The following is a 16,974-nucleotide window of genomic DNA, read 5'->3' on the forward strand; positions in this document are numbered from 1 at the left end:
TTTAAATTTTACACCCGACAACCCTAATGAAGAATTCAAAATTTCAGTGAATTCATTAACTAAAAAAATTGAATAGAACAAAAGAACAAAATACAAAGACTTAATAGAACAAAATCAAAATAAAACAACAAAATTCAGGGCCTAGAGTTCAATTACAACAAGAGGCTGCTTTTTTTGTTCCCCTTTTTTTTTTCTTTCCGTAATACAAAGCTAAATATAAACCTATGAACTAAAATCAAATTTTAAAAATACAAAAATAAAAGAGATTGTTATTAATAGGAAAAAAAAATTGAAACCATTTTCACATATAGCAAAAAAAAAAACTTAAACGGTCTATAGTGAATTTGATAGGCTTTGCTGTATTTCATTAAAACAGGGCATGATGATTGATTGAAACACACAAAAGAGATTGCACAAATGTGGCTTAGAAATATCTTCACAGTCTATTATAAAGGGAACAAATCAGCATATTCCTCAGTCCAATGTGATGAATCGAAAAAAAGGGAAAAAGAAAGGCTGAGATTGGGAAGATAGGTCTCAAAATCTCTTATCTTTCTTTAAAAGGATTAAAAGAAGTAAACCATTGCTTCCAAGGAGCATCATTTTGTTGCTCAAACCATGACAAAAAAGCACTGTCCAACAAGCAGAACATATTAACATAGAGGAGTTGGTACCTCACTGGCACGTATCGGAAGTTTGCAACCTGAATGATCGGCCACACCGTACCTGACAAGATGAATGCGGGGAGGACGTCCCTCTTCAAGTCTTCTTTCACTTCAGCAACGTCTTTACCGTTGGCAAATCCCATATAACTGAAGAAGAAGACTAAATCGATTGGGCCAAAGATTAGACCATCCATTGCCAGTTTTGCCCCAACAAATTTGGCTGATTTTGGCTGTAGCTGAAGTTTTAGCCTTATAAATCTGTCCAAGCCTTCATACCTGTCAAAGGATCAGATGTCTTAGGAATCTGTGTATACACATAATGTACGAGTTGAGAAAAAGCATTTTACATCAATCGTTCCAATGAAGAATAGTACTTTACATCCCAAGGAAAATTTTATATGACCTAATATTAACAAATTGAGTGAATTATATTTAAACCAGCATTAATAAGTTGAGCCTAAATAACATGTCCCAAAATTTGAGTTTGCTAAACCTAAAGCCAAAAGGTTATATAAACTCAAGCACTATGACACTCCCCCACCTTTTTTTCTCTGAAGAGAGTCAGAAATCTCGTGTGGAATAAGGTGCAAGCACATCGCAACCAAAACCCAATTAGCCGCTTTGCTCTAGCACTGAGATTTCTCATCATTCCCTCTTTGAAAGCCCAAACCCTAAACCCTAATTTTCAAACAGATTGATCGATGCCATAGGCTTATGAAATCCCCTTTTAACACTCCCTATTAGAGTTTACAAATTATATATCCACAAACCAAACTCGTGATATATTAAACGCATGTCCTTAAAAGATATTTCCTTGTACAACCCAAACACAAGTTGCACAATCACAGGGAGACATGAGTGGAAAATACAGATAATGCGACCACATATCAAATATCCACCCATATACTCGGAAATCAAAGTTCAGAATTAACGCAGCGATTCTTGTAGTAACAAAGATGATAGATATGGCCAAAAGTTGAAAAGGCAAAGATAAAGGAAACAAACCACATGTGGCCGACTGGTCCAACAAAACCGAATCCAAACATGCTTGTGATTCCAACACGTTTCCAGTTGATTTTGAACTCTTCTACAGCATCTGACTACATAAAAAATAACAATAATAATATAAGAGCACCACGTAGCAACTACTTCCGATAAAAACCAGAGACAGTTCAGGTGAAATAAAAGAGCAAAACTAAAATATGAAAATAGAACAAAAAATAGACGATTGCTTTAGGATCTATTGTGTAATCTCAGTCACAGATTTAAAAACTTGATTATAGATCTAGAGCTGCAAACGGCATCTCTTCTCTATGGTCAGAAAAGGATTATATCCAGTTTACACTTACACACAGCAGCGTTAAAAAATTTATAGTCAAGATAATCATGCCAAACTTGAACTACAAGCAGGTAAGTAGGTAGTGAACTGACAAGAAGATTGACAATTAAGAAACTGTTATTTGATGGATGTACAAGAATGAGGTTCAACCATTAGCAAGAGGCAGTAGGCCTCAAAGGGGCAAGAGGAGCAGAACACAACAGTCAGCAGAAGGATATAGAGATAGATTACAAAAGATCCCCATGAAACGGATCACAAAAGACCCGTACAATTGAAGAGGAGGTAAGAATAGCTAAAGAGAAGGAAAAGAGGGAACATTTGCACCAAGAAACGACCAAATTAAATATATCATAAAAAAAAGATCTGAGTTAGGTGGTTCCTTGTCTTGAAAAATCCTACTGTTTCTTTTTTCTAAAAGAATTCTCCTACTTCTAGAAGAATTTTCTCTCCTTGAAGGGATGTCCCCCAAGAGTGAAATTCAGCATCTGCGGTGGTTCTAAGTAAAATTCTCGCAGAATACTCCTTACTTCAGAAATTCTGAATTAAGGAAAAAGATTGGATGAAATTTGATACTAGCTTTTAAGAATAGTAATTTTTGGATAACTCTTGAAAGTGGTTCTAAGTAATTTAAGAATTTCCAAATTCCTACCAAAAAAGAATCTAACTAGACGATACAAAGAACGTGAAAATGCCTTTAATTAGCCTAATACACATTTCACCATTCCAAAACCTAAATCAGACTCAACTGAAGACTACATTGAACAGATAAATATTACCTTAAAAAAGTTGCCAGAAACTGAGAACAAATATCCTTCCTATACATTCAGACACGAAATGATATCCCGCAGCCCAAGAAATTCAATTAATCAAGAAACTTCAAAAATTCACTGAAGGCAACAAAATAGCATTGACCTGAATATGCAATCAAGAAAACACATGAACAAAACCCTTTTCCTTTCCCTTATTAATTTCACAAAAGAAAAGATCACATAAACAGTAATTTCTTGCCTCAACAGAAGCAGATTCTCGGCTAAAACTAGCAAAAACAAGAAAAATATACATTTCATGGCTCCAAACCGGAATCAGCACAAAACCAAGACAAGAACAGAAAAAAGAATCAAGTCAACAAGAAAACTCCGATCAATGAAAACAAAAACCCCTTAGCACAAATAAGGAGTCAAGAAAGACAACCCAATAAAATTACTATAAAACCGAAAAGGAAAATGAAGGGATTGATGCTCACAGAAGTTGGAAGATGGGTTTTAGCGGCGGAGTGAGTAATGTACTGAGCTGCAATGTCGCCAGTACCCCATAAAAAGCCGGAACTGATGACTTGGGTCTTGACTGGATGGAAGGTGAGACAGTTCTGATACCATTTCCAGAGCCTAAACATGGTGAAAGGGATTCAGAGAAAGGAAAATTTATGGGAAGAAGAAGTGGGTGAAGGGAAGAATAGGGGAGGAAAAGAGGAATGAAGATGAGAAGAAACCCATAACTCCAAATTTCACTGCCGCTTTGACGGCATTGAGTTTTTTTTTTTTTATGATAATTCCTCACCCGCCTTTCTTTCTTCTTGTAATAAGCAAAGGTTTAAATTTTCATTTTAGTACCTAATTTTGAGTTTATTTCATTTTAGCCCCTTAATCTTTATTTATATATATAGTTTCCTTAGTTTAAATTTTAAAGTTTAATTTTTTTTCGTAGGAAATGATTGATGTAAACGGTCTTCCATCGAATTTAAAGTTAGAGGTTTGGTTCTTTTATTGTACGTATTTAAGCTTTTGAAATGTCTATTTTAGTCCTTACCTTATTGTTATTGGTATTCTCATTCCTCTAATACTTTGGTTTGAATAGGTTGTTGGAGTGGAGCTAACATGCAAGAGTACGTGTATCAGTGTGATACAAAGTCAAGGACGCTTTAACACTTGCTCACCTAAGCACGAAAAGAATTACCTACCTCTTGAGGTTAATGGTAAGTAACTATTTATAATGCTCGTCCTCTAACATCTTTAATACAATACGATGCTATTAGGTTAGAGAGTTTATATGTGCACTTCTCTAAACTCTATGGTCAAACCATAAATAACTACATGTGCACTATTACAAGAAATTGTCCCCAAACCCCCACCAGGGCACACTACCCTTGAACTCCTACTCGTTCATAGCGTCACACAACGAATTCAGGACATTCCAAGAGAGGGAAAATCTAGTGGTCAACCCGAGCGTTTAACTTTTATTTTTGAAATGTATGTACTTTTATGTAGGCTATAAGTGCTTTCGGGTTTGGAACTTCTATTAGGCAACTCACAACTAGAAACTACCATTGTACTAAAATGCTTAAGTGTTAATTTATCGAGATCGTAACAAAAAATAAAGATCAAATAATTATTATTTGCAAGCTCAAAACAAAATTAGACATTTCAAAAGTTTTAACAATTTAAACTTCTTCAACCACAAGAATAAACACTTTTGAAATCAAAAAGGTAGAATCGATGTCTATTCAAATGGCAGTCCATCCAACATTTTAACCCCTTTTTCCCACTAGGCCATTAGTAGTTAAAATTGAAATCTAAAGGGATCTTTCAAAATTGGAAGTTATTCTATATTGGTTTAAGTTATTAAATCTTGTTCGAATTGAATTTTCTTTTTAGTATACAATTCCAATTTTAAACAAAATTTGTTCTTGTCCAAATTGAGTTACAAACTTCCATTTTAAACAATATTTTTAAAAGGGTATTTTTCTTCATCGTCCATTATACTTAACCTGTCGAATTTGTCTTTTTTACTCCTCCATTGTAATAGAATTAAAGGGGAAATTTTAAATTCTTCTTCAGATTACACAATTATTTACCATTGCAAATCCATTTTTCTCACGTTCTTGTTTAGTTTTAGTTAAAATTTCAATTTTATACAATTCTTGGAACTACGATTGAAATTAGATATTTAAATAACAAAAGAATAGTTCCACTACCACCAACCAAACATATCATGATGACATGGTTTTTTCAGTACAATGGTTGTGGGAATGGGGAAGATCGAACCTCTCATCTACAGGATAAAACAACACACCACAAAATCAACTCAACAAGAATTGATGTTAAATGATATTTTTTTTATGAATCTTTAACACGAACATGTACAAAACTATTTCATGAATCAATATAAATGAACTGATTTTAGTAAAGAAGAGCAAGCAATGACAAAGAAATCAAACCCTTCAGAAGTCCTCTCAAGACCATGCAATTAACTAAACTATATTGAACTATCAAAATGATAGAGACTCTCACAAGGTAAACTCAGTTCGCAAATCACACTGCCATGAAATTAACCACTGGGATGCAACAATCTCGGCCTTGCACTTACGCTTACCCAGATGATGGTTGTAGCGTGGTTGGTTCAAATCCGAAGGTGAAGAAGAAGATATGCAGATGCTGCTGCTACTAATAACCTAATATCCCAATTCTTAACTTCTTTCAAGTCTACTTCTGTCTATGGTCATAATCTCGGAATTCATGGTTGAAAGTATCTGGGGCATTGACATTCCTCCCGAGACGACGATTTCTGCAATAAAATCGCAAAAATAATGACAGAGTTATGACTGATCTCCAGTGGGAATATGGTTCATCATACACACAAAAATTTCAGTTCTTTATTTCCCATCAACATTTCAGTTTTGAGAATATGTCAGAAACTTTCAGCATTTTCCATGGATCAATGAATTAATCCCAACTCTAACCTTGAGTACAATTCTTATCTAACCTATTTGTATTCTGTCACAAGAACTTGCTCAAACCACGCGATGATGTTGAAATATAATGTAACTGAGAATTGAATACCAACTTTACAAAGCCTCGGAAGTGATAGTTCAGTTCAGTTATATTGGACTTGACATTAGTAGCATTTCTAATATAGGGAAATTTATGCAACAAGCAAGCAAGAAAAAAGTGAAATGGAAGCCTCACCAATTCCTTCTCGAACTGATAAATTTGGTCTAATAACATCTTTGGTATGAACCAAGAAAACGTCTCCAATATAGAGATGGTTCGTTGGAACATAGACACAGCATAGCTCCTCCTCCCCAGAATAGCTCTGCCTCAAAAAAGAAGGGTCAGACAATCAAGTTTACTTAGGTGAGAGGAGAAAGCAAATGCATTTTCCGAAGTCTGAGCTGAGCACTATTGCTCAATAACACTCCCCCTCACCACCACAAATTTTTGTAGATTTAATCAATTAAAAATTCAAGCAAATAATTGTATCAATAAAATTTTCACACAATCAATTTAGACCCTTCACTAGGGGTCTGCTTTAGAACTGTGAATACATAATTTTTCACCATGTAAAAGACATTTTTAAATGCTGAGGATTAACAGAAAATTAGAGAAAATGTTGAAATCTGAAAACAAGTGTGTAATAGTTTTCAGAACGACGGTTTAAATTGGTTCACTAAGGAAAGTTTAAGATTCTAATTGATTTAACCTGCAACGTTTAGAAGAATAAATTGATATTTTTCAAAAGAAAATATCGGATTTTGTTTGCTTTCAGTTTACCTGGAGAACTACAGACGAAGTGATGAAACCAAATGCATATTCACCAATACGAGGATGTCTTATGATAGCTACTTCCTTGAAGGCCTGTGAGTTTTGGTCTGCTTATAAAAATAAAACAATTAACTGACAGAACTCAAGCAACCAAATAAGGGTAACTACAAATAATCAATAACCACCTGACGATATTGCAGAACTAATTTGCTTAGAAGCATTGTAGATATGACGCACAAATGGCATCCTCTTGATAAACCACTCCCCAAGGCCCAGAACAGATGCTCCCAACCAAGATGACATAAACACACCGACCAGGAAGATGAATGTAATGGAAGTTACAAATCCAAGACCTATTCAAGATACAAGAACAAAAAACATAAAGACAGCCAACTCGAATTAGAAGAGACATACAATACAAATGAAGCACGTTGCAAGTAGATAATCAGAGTATTATGATCTGATATTCTTGAGAAATGAAAGACTCAGAAGGTAAAGTTTTACAAGTTCATGAATCCTTGATCAAAATATTATGTCAAATTGTCATATGCCATAGCCAAGAAGAGCAAACTATTGCAGTAAATTCCTAAGATGTATCTGGTACAAAAATTTCAGTATAGTTCTAAACATCTAAACATGTTTTTTGAATAATTGGGGTGGGTGAGTGGGCGTGTGGATGTCTGTGGTGGGGTGGGGGGGCATACTCATCCCCAGGAAAACTGAAATCACCAAAAGGCTAAAGAATATTTGCAAGAGTAATCAAGTCATCATTGAAAATCCGAAAGCTAAGAGTCTTATTCAAGCACAATATGGCACCCTAACTGTATAGATTGTCTGTATGCTGTGTTAGGATAAAGAAAGAAACTAGCAAGGGCAAATTCCAAACATGAAGTGACACCAACCACTAGTTAGTGTATAAAACATGTCAAATAAATACCACAGGAGAAGAAAAGACGAAATAATGGCTTACCAAAGATATTAATTCCAAGATGTGCATAGATTGGAGAGAAGAATCCATCCACAAAACGAATAAACCACCACGTTATGTAGAATGTAATTGCTATAGGAAATAGGATGACACTGCAGGAAGCATTTTATTATAGAAAAATGAAGCATAAATGCAGAGATAAACATCTTAACAAAACAAATAAATGCAGAAATAGGCAGTGGAAGTACAACACTAGACAGAAAAAAGGGTGGAACTAGGCATGCCTAGTTCGCCAACTTGGCCTTATCCAAAAAATAACTTAAATTATTCGAGTTAATTTCTAACTGGGAAAGAGAAAGAACTAGACTAGAAACAATCATTCATATCCGTGACAGTGACCATTATCAAGGGCAAGAGTTTAACATGAATTTTGGTCTAATGGATTAATGGAGAAAAATCCATTTTATGTATATAATCAAAATTTAGTCATTAAGCATAAGCATTTATTGTTAGCCTTAGGAAAGATCCCTTAAGAAGAAAGGTTAACCCTTCAAGGCATTAAGTGCATGTTTGAGAGTAATTTTTAAATCGTCAAAGTCACTTTTGTCATTTGAAAATCATCTAAATCACATGTTTAGTCACTCAAAATTAATTAATATTAAATTTTACACTTTTAAATGTAATTTTCGTATCATTAAAATTAACTTTGAAGGCTTAAAAACATGTTTCAATTTTGAAAATGACAAAGGTGATTTTAACCATTTTAGAATCACTTCCAAGCATAACCTGACTGTCAAAAGACAGATATTACTTGTACATCCAATTGAGAGAAATCAGAAAATTCCAGAAATGGAGAAACACCCTTCAGAACGTTACTTGAACAAATGGCTCATGGTCTCTTCACCAACCAATAAATTGAACTCTATAACGTTACAATTTTCCAAAACATGAAGATTTTCTCCCATGTTCAGCCTACATACCCCCTACACCTTCAATAATTGCCAAACAGTATCAATACACTTGGACAACTGCTAAACCACTATTCTATAGCTGGTGACCACCAAAGGAAACACATAAACCAGCTAAATTTAATAATAATATGAAATTGTTTAAAGCATCAACCCACGGGCAATAGTAGAAAATTTAGTTATGCGAAAGTCAAGGTAAGGTACATGAAAAGTAACTAAAATAAATTATGTGATATGAAGATGCTCGCCAATAGAGATCAGGTAGCGTGCAATCATAGAGCTATTGTTATGAGTTATGAAACAGGAATAAAACAATGTACTGACATGTGCATAAAACTGATTCAATGATTAATGATATATAACAGACTGCTGCAATGTAACACAAGGGATGATCCACGTCAATAGATATCAAGATACCCAACATGCTTATATGACATGAAAGAAAATAAAGAGAAAGAAGAGCTCACCATCCAGTCATGAACTTCTTAGAGGCCCAGCTTCTAACAACCTTGTAAAATGTCTAAAACCAGTATTGAATAGACTGGTCAGGCAGATAATAAGAAAGAAAAATGCATAGCCACGATGAAAACATAAAATCTAATCAATTCAAATTGCCCCAGTGAATATTCTAATCACGAAGAACATACTGAAAGTTAATATTGGTTTGAAATATTCAATTGCTGCTAGGAATTGAAAAAAAAACAACATCAATCAATTTCGTCAAACGAAGTTCTAGGGCAAAGAGAATTCATCCATATTCTGAATGAATTGGTCAAGAATTAGTAAGACGAGGCAAGTTGTGTTAAAAGTACCCATATGCTTTGCTCTGACACTAAGAAACCATAGCAAATTTACCGAGCGCCAAACTAAAAAACGTTGTCGGCGAATCTAACAACCAGTTAAAAATGAAGCATGGACAGCCTAAATTATACCTCTCTGCCAGAATGATGAGAAGAGGAGGAAGACGACGAAGGTTTAGCGGATGCCTCATCAATAGCGGACTCCGCAACGGGAATAAGAAGCTCTCGATCTCGTTCTCTGCTCGCCATGGCAATAGCCGATTTCTCATCACCCATGACGACCACACTAACAGAGCAACACCCTTTTGTCTAATTTTTTTTCTTCCAGAAAACCCTAACCCTAATTCCCTCCAAAAAGCGGTAAGAACAGTGTCAAAATCGGAGAAGGAGCTGAAGAAAAGCAATTTTCCAGAGAGGAAAAAACTTTTCGAGATCTTCTTCCACAATATTGGTAGCTTAAATCTTGTAGCTTTTTGGGATTCCAAACTTGAAATTCTGGAAGTAATGAATTTTGTGAAAGATTGAAAAGCTGAAGTGGGAAGTGGGATTGAAGAATTGAATCAAATTGAAATGAATAGTGGAAAATCATGGAGGAAAGTATGAATTGGCATTGTTGGATTGGTAATTTGGTCAGTTGTTTGATCTTTGAGGACAGAATTCTGCTGTCAATAAGTAGTTTGTGAGCTGTCAATAATTCTTTCTCCCTTTTGGGTTTTTATTTCTTTGAAAATATCGATATTTATTGTTATTGAATAATTGCATTTTGCTAACAAATGTTTACACTTTTTGTTTCTTAAATTACAAAAATAACATCAACAACAAAGCAAACAAAGCTTGTCCTATTCGACAAGTCGTATCAACCAACTAGGAAAGTCCTACGACCATTGCTTTAGAATGTCATTAGTTATTGTCTTGATTGCAACTTTGTTTTGGAAACGATAAATTTATCCATGTTTTAAAGTCAATAGTGTTGTAACATTCAAAATCAATGTAGCGACCAATTTAACACTCGTTAGGTTCTCTATCTCTCTGTTTAATAAATGAGTAATCGTAGCATAATCGACATTTGTGATGATTGAAAAAAAATTGAGAGAGGGGATGCCTTAGTCCTTCCTTTTTTTTCTTTTTCTTTTTTCTAATCATAATGCATGAACCTAGAGGTAAGAAGAGGAGTCCAACGGCGAACTATCAAAAGTGATAAATTCGAAGTTACAGATGATCTATCAATTAATTTAAAATATATTTTCTAACAAATGAAATATATGTACTTTAATTAAGAGACTCGTTAACTTGAATATATTTAGTTTGATGAGTTAGTTGCATACTAAAATTAAAACCTTTCATCTGTTAAAACTCTCATATTTCAACTCATACAACACTAAAAGTAATTTTATTTAAGAAAAGTATTCAAATCTAATCATATTCTTAAATAAAAGCTTAAAACCAATAATCAAATACCAAACCCAACGTAATCTCCGACTGCACTTTTTTACTTCCAAAGTGGATGCTACAATTTTGACTGAGAAATTGAATGAATGGATTAGTATTTAGATTGCATCACGACCTTTGCTAAAGCAGCTAAAAGTTAGTTAATCTCTATCTTGAATAAAAATGTACATCTTAATTAGAGGTATTTTAGCTATTGATGAAGTTCAAACAATTAGGATGCCAATATCGTCTAAAATGTACAACACATTTGGTGGTCAATTGTTGTTCTACGACTAAATGCTAATTAACGAGTATAAACTCTTGGTGGACATTAAAGACTTTACATGTCAAATGATTTAGGATGATTTTCTTTTGTAGTGATCTCGATGGGATGGGTTTCTTCTACTGTTCTTACATGTTGGTTTTATTTTAGCTTATGTCTTGACTTTCAGCTAATATGTTTCCTTCTTACACGACTACGATGATAGTCGATACAAATAATAGAAAGTGAATGACTTGAATTTCAAGGTGGATTCATGATTTGAAAATGGCTATAAAGTATTAGATAACTAACCGATCATTTTTCTTTTTGTCATTTAAACTAGTAGTAGACCAAAATGCACACCACCCTCTGAACTTGGTTTTAAAAACGTAGATTAATTTTCTTAGTCATTATCTAAACATGTCCGATAAAATTAATCCTATTTTTTTTTTAAAGAAAACGGATATAATCTTTAAAAAATACACACAAAAAGGATAGTGAACAAAATCTAAATTTTGGTTGTATTGAAATAAATCTAAAATCATAGAAACAAAATTTTTGGATGGAAAAAGTTAAATAAATATATTAATAAATAATCAATATTAAAGAAAAAAAAGTTGTACAAAAAATGATCAATCAAATCTTCAATCTTAATTTTGATACAATTATTAAATAAATGATTTTTTAAAAAATATATTAAACAAAAACTAAATTACTTACACAAAAATATTTGCAAATAAAAAGAAATTAAAAAATAAAAATAACATATTTTTTCAAATATTTTAATCCATTTTTCTATATTTAAAAACAACAATTTAAACCTATATTTTATTATACAAATTGATAAAATATCTTAATTGAAAAAAAAAGTGAGAAGTTGAAGATGAAGAACAAACAAAGCTCATGCAAAAACCTCATGAATCAATCCAACTAATATTCTCTCCTCCAGATCTTCCACAACTTCCTCTGCTTCTTTCATCGATTCTCGAACCGGCCACCGGCAGCTTACACCAAAAATTCCGTTTGTTGCTTCATTGATTTTTCTGTAATTTCTCAAAAATTCCACGCCGTCACAGGCATTCGCCGGCGAATCCTCCGGCGAAACCCATATTCTCGAACTCCCTATGTTTGACGTAAGTTAAAAAACCGATTAATCTTCAAGAATTTTTTGGTTAGATGAAATGAAACTGATGAATGTATGTTTATGATTGCAAAGTTGATACAGAATGTTGGTTACCATTCGCATTCAGACGGTTGAGCTCATTCTTGTGACTGGAAGGCGGCGAATTGATCGAAATCGGAGTTTTCGGGCTAGATGCAGGTTTGGTAACTGATATTTCATGGTCTATGTACTTCGAGCTTTCTGGTTTGCGGCATGAGTGAATGAGAGAACTCTGGCTTTCGCTACAGTAATCTGTAATGTGGAAAAAGAAAAATGAGCTCATGAGCATCTTGATCTTAACGACGAAAACATGCTTAAAGTAAATTTATGTCTCGACACTGAGAATAGGCAGAAGAACAGCAGCTGATTAAAATTAATTAGATGGAACTGAAGGACATCTGTCACTCTTGATTTAGAATTGAAGCCCCAATTGTACGTTTTTATCTTAAAATGGAGATGAAGATATTTCACTTTTTACAACATCATTATGTGTTGTTTCACTCCTCTTCATCGATGAAGACTTCATTCCTTCTAACATTAGCAAAAATAATAAATGTTGCTAGTTGTATGAATTATTGGAATTTATTTGTGGTAACATGGGACGAAAATGTTACCATATGATGTTTATTTCTTATTGTTTTTCAAAGTTATACCGACATTCTATCCATAATGCCACTGAGTTTTCTCCATCCCAATAGCTACTCTTTACACTTACTTGTTTCTATAGCTATTGATGCTTGTGGATCAATTTGAAATCAGAACTTTTCATATCTTAAATGCTTTACATTCGTATAAAACAAAATATTTTTAGTTTTTTCTGCAGATCTTAGTTTGACTTGCAACAGTGAGCATAACCAACAACCGGTGTTCTGCTCTAGCTGTTCTAGTTTTATTAGTTAGGAGAGTTACCACATGTTTGATATCGGGAGCTACCGCCTTTTTCCTTCCTATCCAATAAGGATGCTGGAGAATATGTTTGATCGGGCTTCTTAAGATTGCTTTTGCCTCCAAAGTTAATTGCCTGCAGAAAGAAGATGTCACAAGTTTTAATTCTCTCCACATGCTAAAATTCTGTTCCTCATCTCCAATCAAATTTTCGGAGCTTCTAACTAATCAATTTTTGCATTTACTCCTCAATAATCTTCTTCCGAAACAATAACAGGGTAAATAAGATGTCATGTGAAAGCATGGGAATATGAGAAATGAAGTATTTTTGGACTCACCGGTGATTTCTCTACAAAAACCTCGTTGATGACCTTTTCTGCAATTGCTTGATTCACGCTGAATGGGCTGCACTCGGGGGCAGTGTCTGATGTAGGAGTAGAGTCATGAGGGATAGGTTCCTCTATGACATTTGGTTTGCGTTGAAGTTTGCTAAGGGATCCCTTTACTTCATCCTGAAATTTTGGCGCAATCTTAGATTTCACGAGTAGATTTTTTCTAGCTACAATATCTTTCCGTGATTCAAAACCTTTCTTATCAGTTGCTTCTTTCTTCTGGAAATTTTGATCGAGTAGAATGTGTGAAGTCCTTTTTTTGGGCTTGATAACATTGATACATTCTTTTGGTTTCCAATCTTCTTCTTTTGGGTACTGAGCTACTTTTCTGTGATAAATTCTTGAGATTGCTGTCTCTTCAGCCCCAATTGACCCAAACATTTTTTTGGAACATAAAGCTTCTACTTTATTGTCATTCTTTTGCTGATGATACTTTTCTTTCATCTTCAGTTTCATGAACTTTTTCTTGTTCAATGCTTCTTCTTCCTCAAATACTTGTGCTTGGCGTTCTTCCCATTCAACCTGTGAAACGCGCACAGGTTTTAGAAGTACAATAGGCTGGGCAGCATGGGTTGACTCTTCTCTTGAATGGCTGTAGCTAGAATAATTGAAATAGTCATTCACTTCATTTGCAGGATGTTTAAGAATGCCTTTGGATTGCTGGGTGTTAGACTCTGAAGTTTTCTGAGCTATCTTGTGTATAGCAGACTTTGGTTTCTTTGTCTCTGCCACCTCCATGCTAAATTCGGGCCTCTGACGATCTGAAATTTTCTCATCAAGAAACTGTTTATGTAGATTTTCATACATTTGGCTTGATTGAGGTTCTAGTCCCATTAGCTTGGCAATTAGATTTTTGCCATTACCCTTCTTTGCTGGGTTTGTAGCAGTGTTGTACATCATTGAAGATTGGCTAGAGCTTGTGGATGCGAAATCTGAAGCCGAGCTTTCCATACTACTTTCAGGAAAGCTGATTCTTTCAGCCATGTTTGTTGAATTTGGGAAGATGAGTTGTCTTGCAAGGTGATCTCGAATCACCTTCTTTAGTTCATCAGCACCATCTCCATAAGAATAATCTGCCGAAAGCTGGGGTTTATGAAATTCATTTCGGTTGAAGCCTGTTCTCTCCATGCCCATATTCCCATTTGTTTTCCTTTCTGTCCGTTCATTTTTCTTCATCTGAGTCATATACCTTGAAGCTTCCTGCAATTTCCCTAGAATGACCAAGGACTGCTGCAAATCAAGAGCTCCTTCAAACAAATCTCTTGCAATTTGGTCAGATTGTGTATCATATTTCATCCCATTAGACCACAGATCGATTGTCCGATTCAGCTTCTGAGCTCCTCTGGACACTTCCATGAGTTGAGATGACGATGAACTACTGATTTCATCTCTTACTTCTTTGATAGCTGTTCTCTCTCTTCGTAACTTACAATCCGAAAATTCATACAAGTTCTTACTAGCTCTCCGGTTTTTGTTCCATTTCTCCATTTTTGATGGAGCTTTCTTTCTTCTGACAGTGCTCTTATCAACTATGCCTTTCGGATCATTACAAGTCAGAAATGATTTGTAAATTCTTGAGCTTAGACTGTCCTGAGACATATCTTAATGATTGAGATCTCATATACATTGGCAAAGCAGAGTCAGATGCCAACACTGCTGATATTCCACAAACCATTTCCAATAATTCCTACATAACCCTGCATGGTTTTGGATATCATACAATAATTTCAAGCTCTAAGATAGTTTTGACCTGTTTGGCTCTGTACAAAGGAGAAATCCAAAAGGAAACATAAGTATGGAACCAAAATAAATAAGGGAAGAAAAAGCTGAAAACGAGAAGGTGTAGGCATAGAAAGAAGGCTAACAAAACCAATAAACAAAAACCGTCCAACGACGACGATGTCACAAAAGACGATACCTGCAATGGAAGTGAGAAGATACAAAACAGAGCGTCTCATTCGACGAAGCCAATCATACCAGTTGATGGCTTTGACTTATTGACAAAGAAGGAAGAGTGAACTTTGGTGCTTCTTTTTCTCTTAGTTTCTTTTTGAAGATTCAATAAAACCAAACAGATTCTTAGAGAAACCTAAAACTTTCATTAATGGCTGCTCTTGATTTTAGTTCTAGCCATTTTCAAGAGTAATGTTGAAGCAAAGCCTGTTATCAGCAAAAAGCAAGAAAAAAGCTTAAAGCTTCAAAGAAGGGAAATTTCCATGAAGTCAAGTTGGTTGAAATATATTCATTACATTACTGTTTCTTACAAATATGTCTCAGAATGTTTGGGCCATTTGTAGCCAACAACTATTTTAGGAACTCAAAATAGAAAATTAATAATTTCATGGCTTTCTATCCTCATTACCAGCAATGTGTAAGGGGAAAATAAATAAAAATTGCAAATCAAAAATAAAATTCCTCCCAATTAATGATTCATGTGGATATTGAATAAAGGGAATCATTGCCTCTCTAATCTATGATATTAGAATTGGTTTTTAGAGAAATTAGAGAGATAGCATTAAATCTTATGCATGGGAAAATCTTGTTATGTTGAGCTATTTTTGTCACCTGAGATTAATTTGATTTTTTTCTAATGGGCATCTCTATCTTTCATTTAAATGCTAATTAGGGCAGTCTTAACATTATTCACTAATCAAATTTCTACTTATTTCTCCATTTGGTATGGTTCCTATTTCTTGTTCATCTTATGAGGGAGGTAGTGCCCTTTGTTTTTCTTTTTCATAAGATTGGTGGAAAGTTAAGAATTGAATTATTTCATTCAAAGTTTATTAAGTAAACCATAAACTTCATATAAATAGTTGATTTCATGAATCTGACTTTAATTAATTTTTGAAAATGATGATTTATTATGTACAGATAATTGAAAGAGCTCCATGGTTAAATGCATTCACATGATTCTTGCAAGCTAAGGTATAGCACTGTTTTTTTCTTAATAATAGTTACTTTTGCTGCCTCTCATAAATGCATTCAAAATTTCACCGCTTTGTTTATTTTTGCCATTTAGATGACATTCAATTTCAAGTCAGAAATTTCTATTATATTTGAGTTTAATTATCCTTTAGGTATGATTGTAGAGTAGAGTCACCAAAATGTATGATTGTTTGAAATGGTGGTAGATAAATTGATAAAGATATTTTTATCGTATCGAAAAGAAAATCATGAAAGAAAAATAATAAATAAAATATCAAATTGCATTTTATGGACGTTTCCATTGGTATCTTTGTAAAATTATTGTTTCGAATGAAACTTAATAATCGCATTTATGTTTATGGTTTAAAATCTCGAAATTAGCTATATTCAGATATGTTGAATTGAATTCACACGTGTCTCGGTCCTGAAATTATCATCTAACTTTTCATATTATATTAATTCATGGAAGGAAGATTGGTTGTTAGAGAAGTTGCCATGTCCAAGTTTTAATCGAGATAGCTAAGAGTGAACATAGTTCACTAATGAAGAATTTGGTATCCATTCCAAAAATAATTAAAACTAATATCTTTCGATTTCGAATCAAAATTTGGTTTGTATGGTACACGCACCACCACATAAAACATATAAACTAAGTTGTTTATAAGTACCAATCAACACT

The 16,974-nt window shown here is 34.0% G+C and overlaps 3 protein-coding genes and 1 long non-coding RNA gene across 4 annotated transcripts; 1 reads left to right on the forward strand and 3 right to left on the reverse strand.

The window, feature by feature from the left end:
* Window positions 1-386: 386 nt before the first annotated feature.
* LOC103497800 (uncharacterized) lies at window positions 387-3,558 on the reverse strand. The gene is made up of 3 exons (XM_008460155.3): window positions 3,248-3,558; window positions 1,671-1,765; window positions 387-941 (listed from the first exon to the last, which is right to left on the reverse strand). Exons 1-3 carry the CDS (start codon window positions 3,395-3,397, stop codon window positions 548-550), a joined length of 639 nt encoding a protein of 212 aa, XP_008458377.1. The 5' UTR covers window positions 3,398-3,558; the 3' UTR covers window positions 387-547.
* Window positions 3,559-4,946: 1,388 nt separating this feature from the next.
* Window positions 4,947-9,967, reverse strand: LOC103497810 (protein CONTINUOUS VASCULAR RING 1-like). The gene is made up of 7 exons (XM_008460167.3): window positions 9,371-9,967; window positions 8,906-8,958; window positions 7,513-7,622; window positions 6,728-6,895; window positions 6,552-6,649; window positions 5,967-6,093; window positions 4,947-5,565 (listed from the first exon to the last, which is right to left on the reverse strand). Exons 1-7 carry the CDS (start codon window positions 9,512-9,514, stop codon window positions 5,468-5,470), a joined length of 798 nt encoding a protein of 265 aa, XP_008458389.1. The 5' UTR covers window positions 9,515-9,967; the 3' UTR covers window positions 4,947-5,467.
* Window positions 9,968-11,675: 1,708 nt separating this feature from the next.
* LOC103497820 (uncharacterized) lies at window positions 11,676-15,579 on the reverse strand. Its single transcript, XM_008460177.3, has 5 exons — window positions 15,286-15,579; window positions 13,314-15,127; window positions 13,000-13,111; window positions 12,166-12,342; window positions 11,676-12,050 (listed from the first exon to the last, which is right to left on the reverse strand). Exons 2-5 carry the CDS (start codon window positions 14,964-14,966, stop codon window positions 11,830-11,832), a joined length of 2,163 nt encoding a protein of 720 aa, XP_008458399.1. The 5' UTR covers window positions 14,967-15,127; window positions 15,286-15,579; the 3' UTR covers window positions 11,676-11,829.
* On the forward strand, window positions 11,913-12,779 carry LOC103497829 (uncharacterized). The gene is made up of 2 exons (XR_539489.3): window positions 11,913-12,061; window positions 12,145-12,779. It is a non-coding gene; the product is annotated as an uncharacterized LOC103497829 (long non-coding RNA).
* Window positions 15,580-16,974: the final 1,395 nt, after the last annotated feature.

This window comes from Cucumis melo, chromosome 5 (assembly GCF_025177605.1).
Source record: "Cucumis melo cultivar AY chromosome 5, USDA_Cmelo_AY_1.0, whole genome shotgun sequence".
Lineage (NCBI taxonomy): Eukaryota > Viridiplantae > Streptophyta > Magnoliopsida > Cucurbitales > Cucurbitaceae > Cucumis > Cucumis melo.

What these genes read in the sequence shown, in the direction of transcription:
- LOC103497800 (XM_008460155.3), bottom strand. Translation starts at nt 3,397, where the DNA reads ATGTTTAGGCTCTGGAAATGGTATCAGAACTGTCTCACCTTCCATCCA. An exon ending in AAACCCATCTTCCAACTTCT is followed by an intron (nt 1,766 to 3,247) that starts GTGAGCATCAAT and finishes TTTTTTATGTAG; the next exon opens with TCAGATGCTGTAGAAGAGTT. An exon ending in GGACCAGTCGGCCACATGTG is followed by an intron (nt 942 to 1,670) that starts GTTTGTTTCCTT and finishes ATCCTTTGACAG; the next exon opens with GTATGAAGGCTTGGACAGAT.
- LOC103497810 (XM_008460167.3), bottom strand. Translation starts at nt 9,514, where the DNA reads ATGGGTGATGAGAAATCGGCTATTGCCATGGCGAGCAGAGAACGAGAT. An exon ending in TCTTGGAATTAATATCTTTG is followed by an intron (nt 6,896 to 7,512) that starts GTAAGCCATTAT and finishes TATCTTGAATAG; the next exon opens with GTCTTGGATTTGTAACTTCC. An exon ending in ATCAGTTCGAGAAGGAATTG is followed by an intron (nt 5,566 to 5,966) that starts GTGAGGCTTCCA and finishes ATTTTATTGCAG; the next exon opens with AAATCGTCGTCTCGGGAGGA.
- LOC103497820 (XM_008460177.3), bottom strand. Translation starts at nt 14,966, where the DNA reads ATGTCTCAGGACAGTCTAAGCTCAAGAATTTACAAATCATTTCTGACT. An exon ending in CTCCCGATATCAAACATGTG is followed by an intron (nt 12,343 to 12,999) that starts GTAACTCTCCTA and finishes TCCACATTACAG; the next exon opens with ATTACTGTAGCGAAAGCCAG. An exon ending in CAACCGTCTGAATGCGAATG is followed by an intron (nt 12,051 to 12,165) that starts GTAACCAACATT and finishes CGTCAAACATAG; the next exon opens with GGAGTTCGAGAATATGGGTT.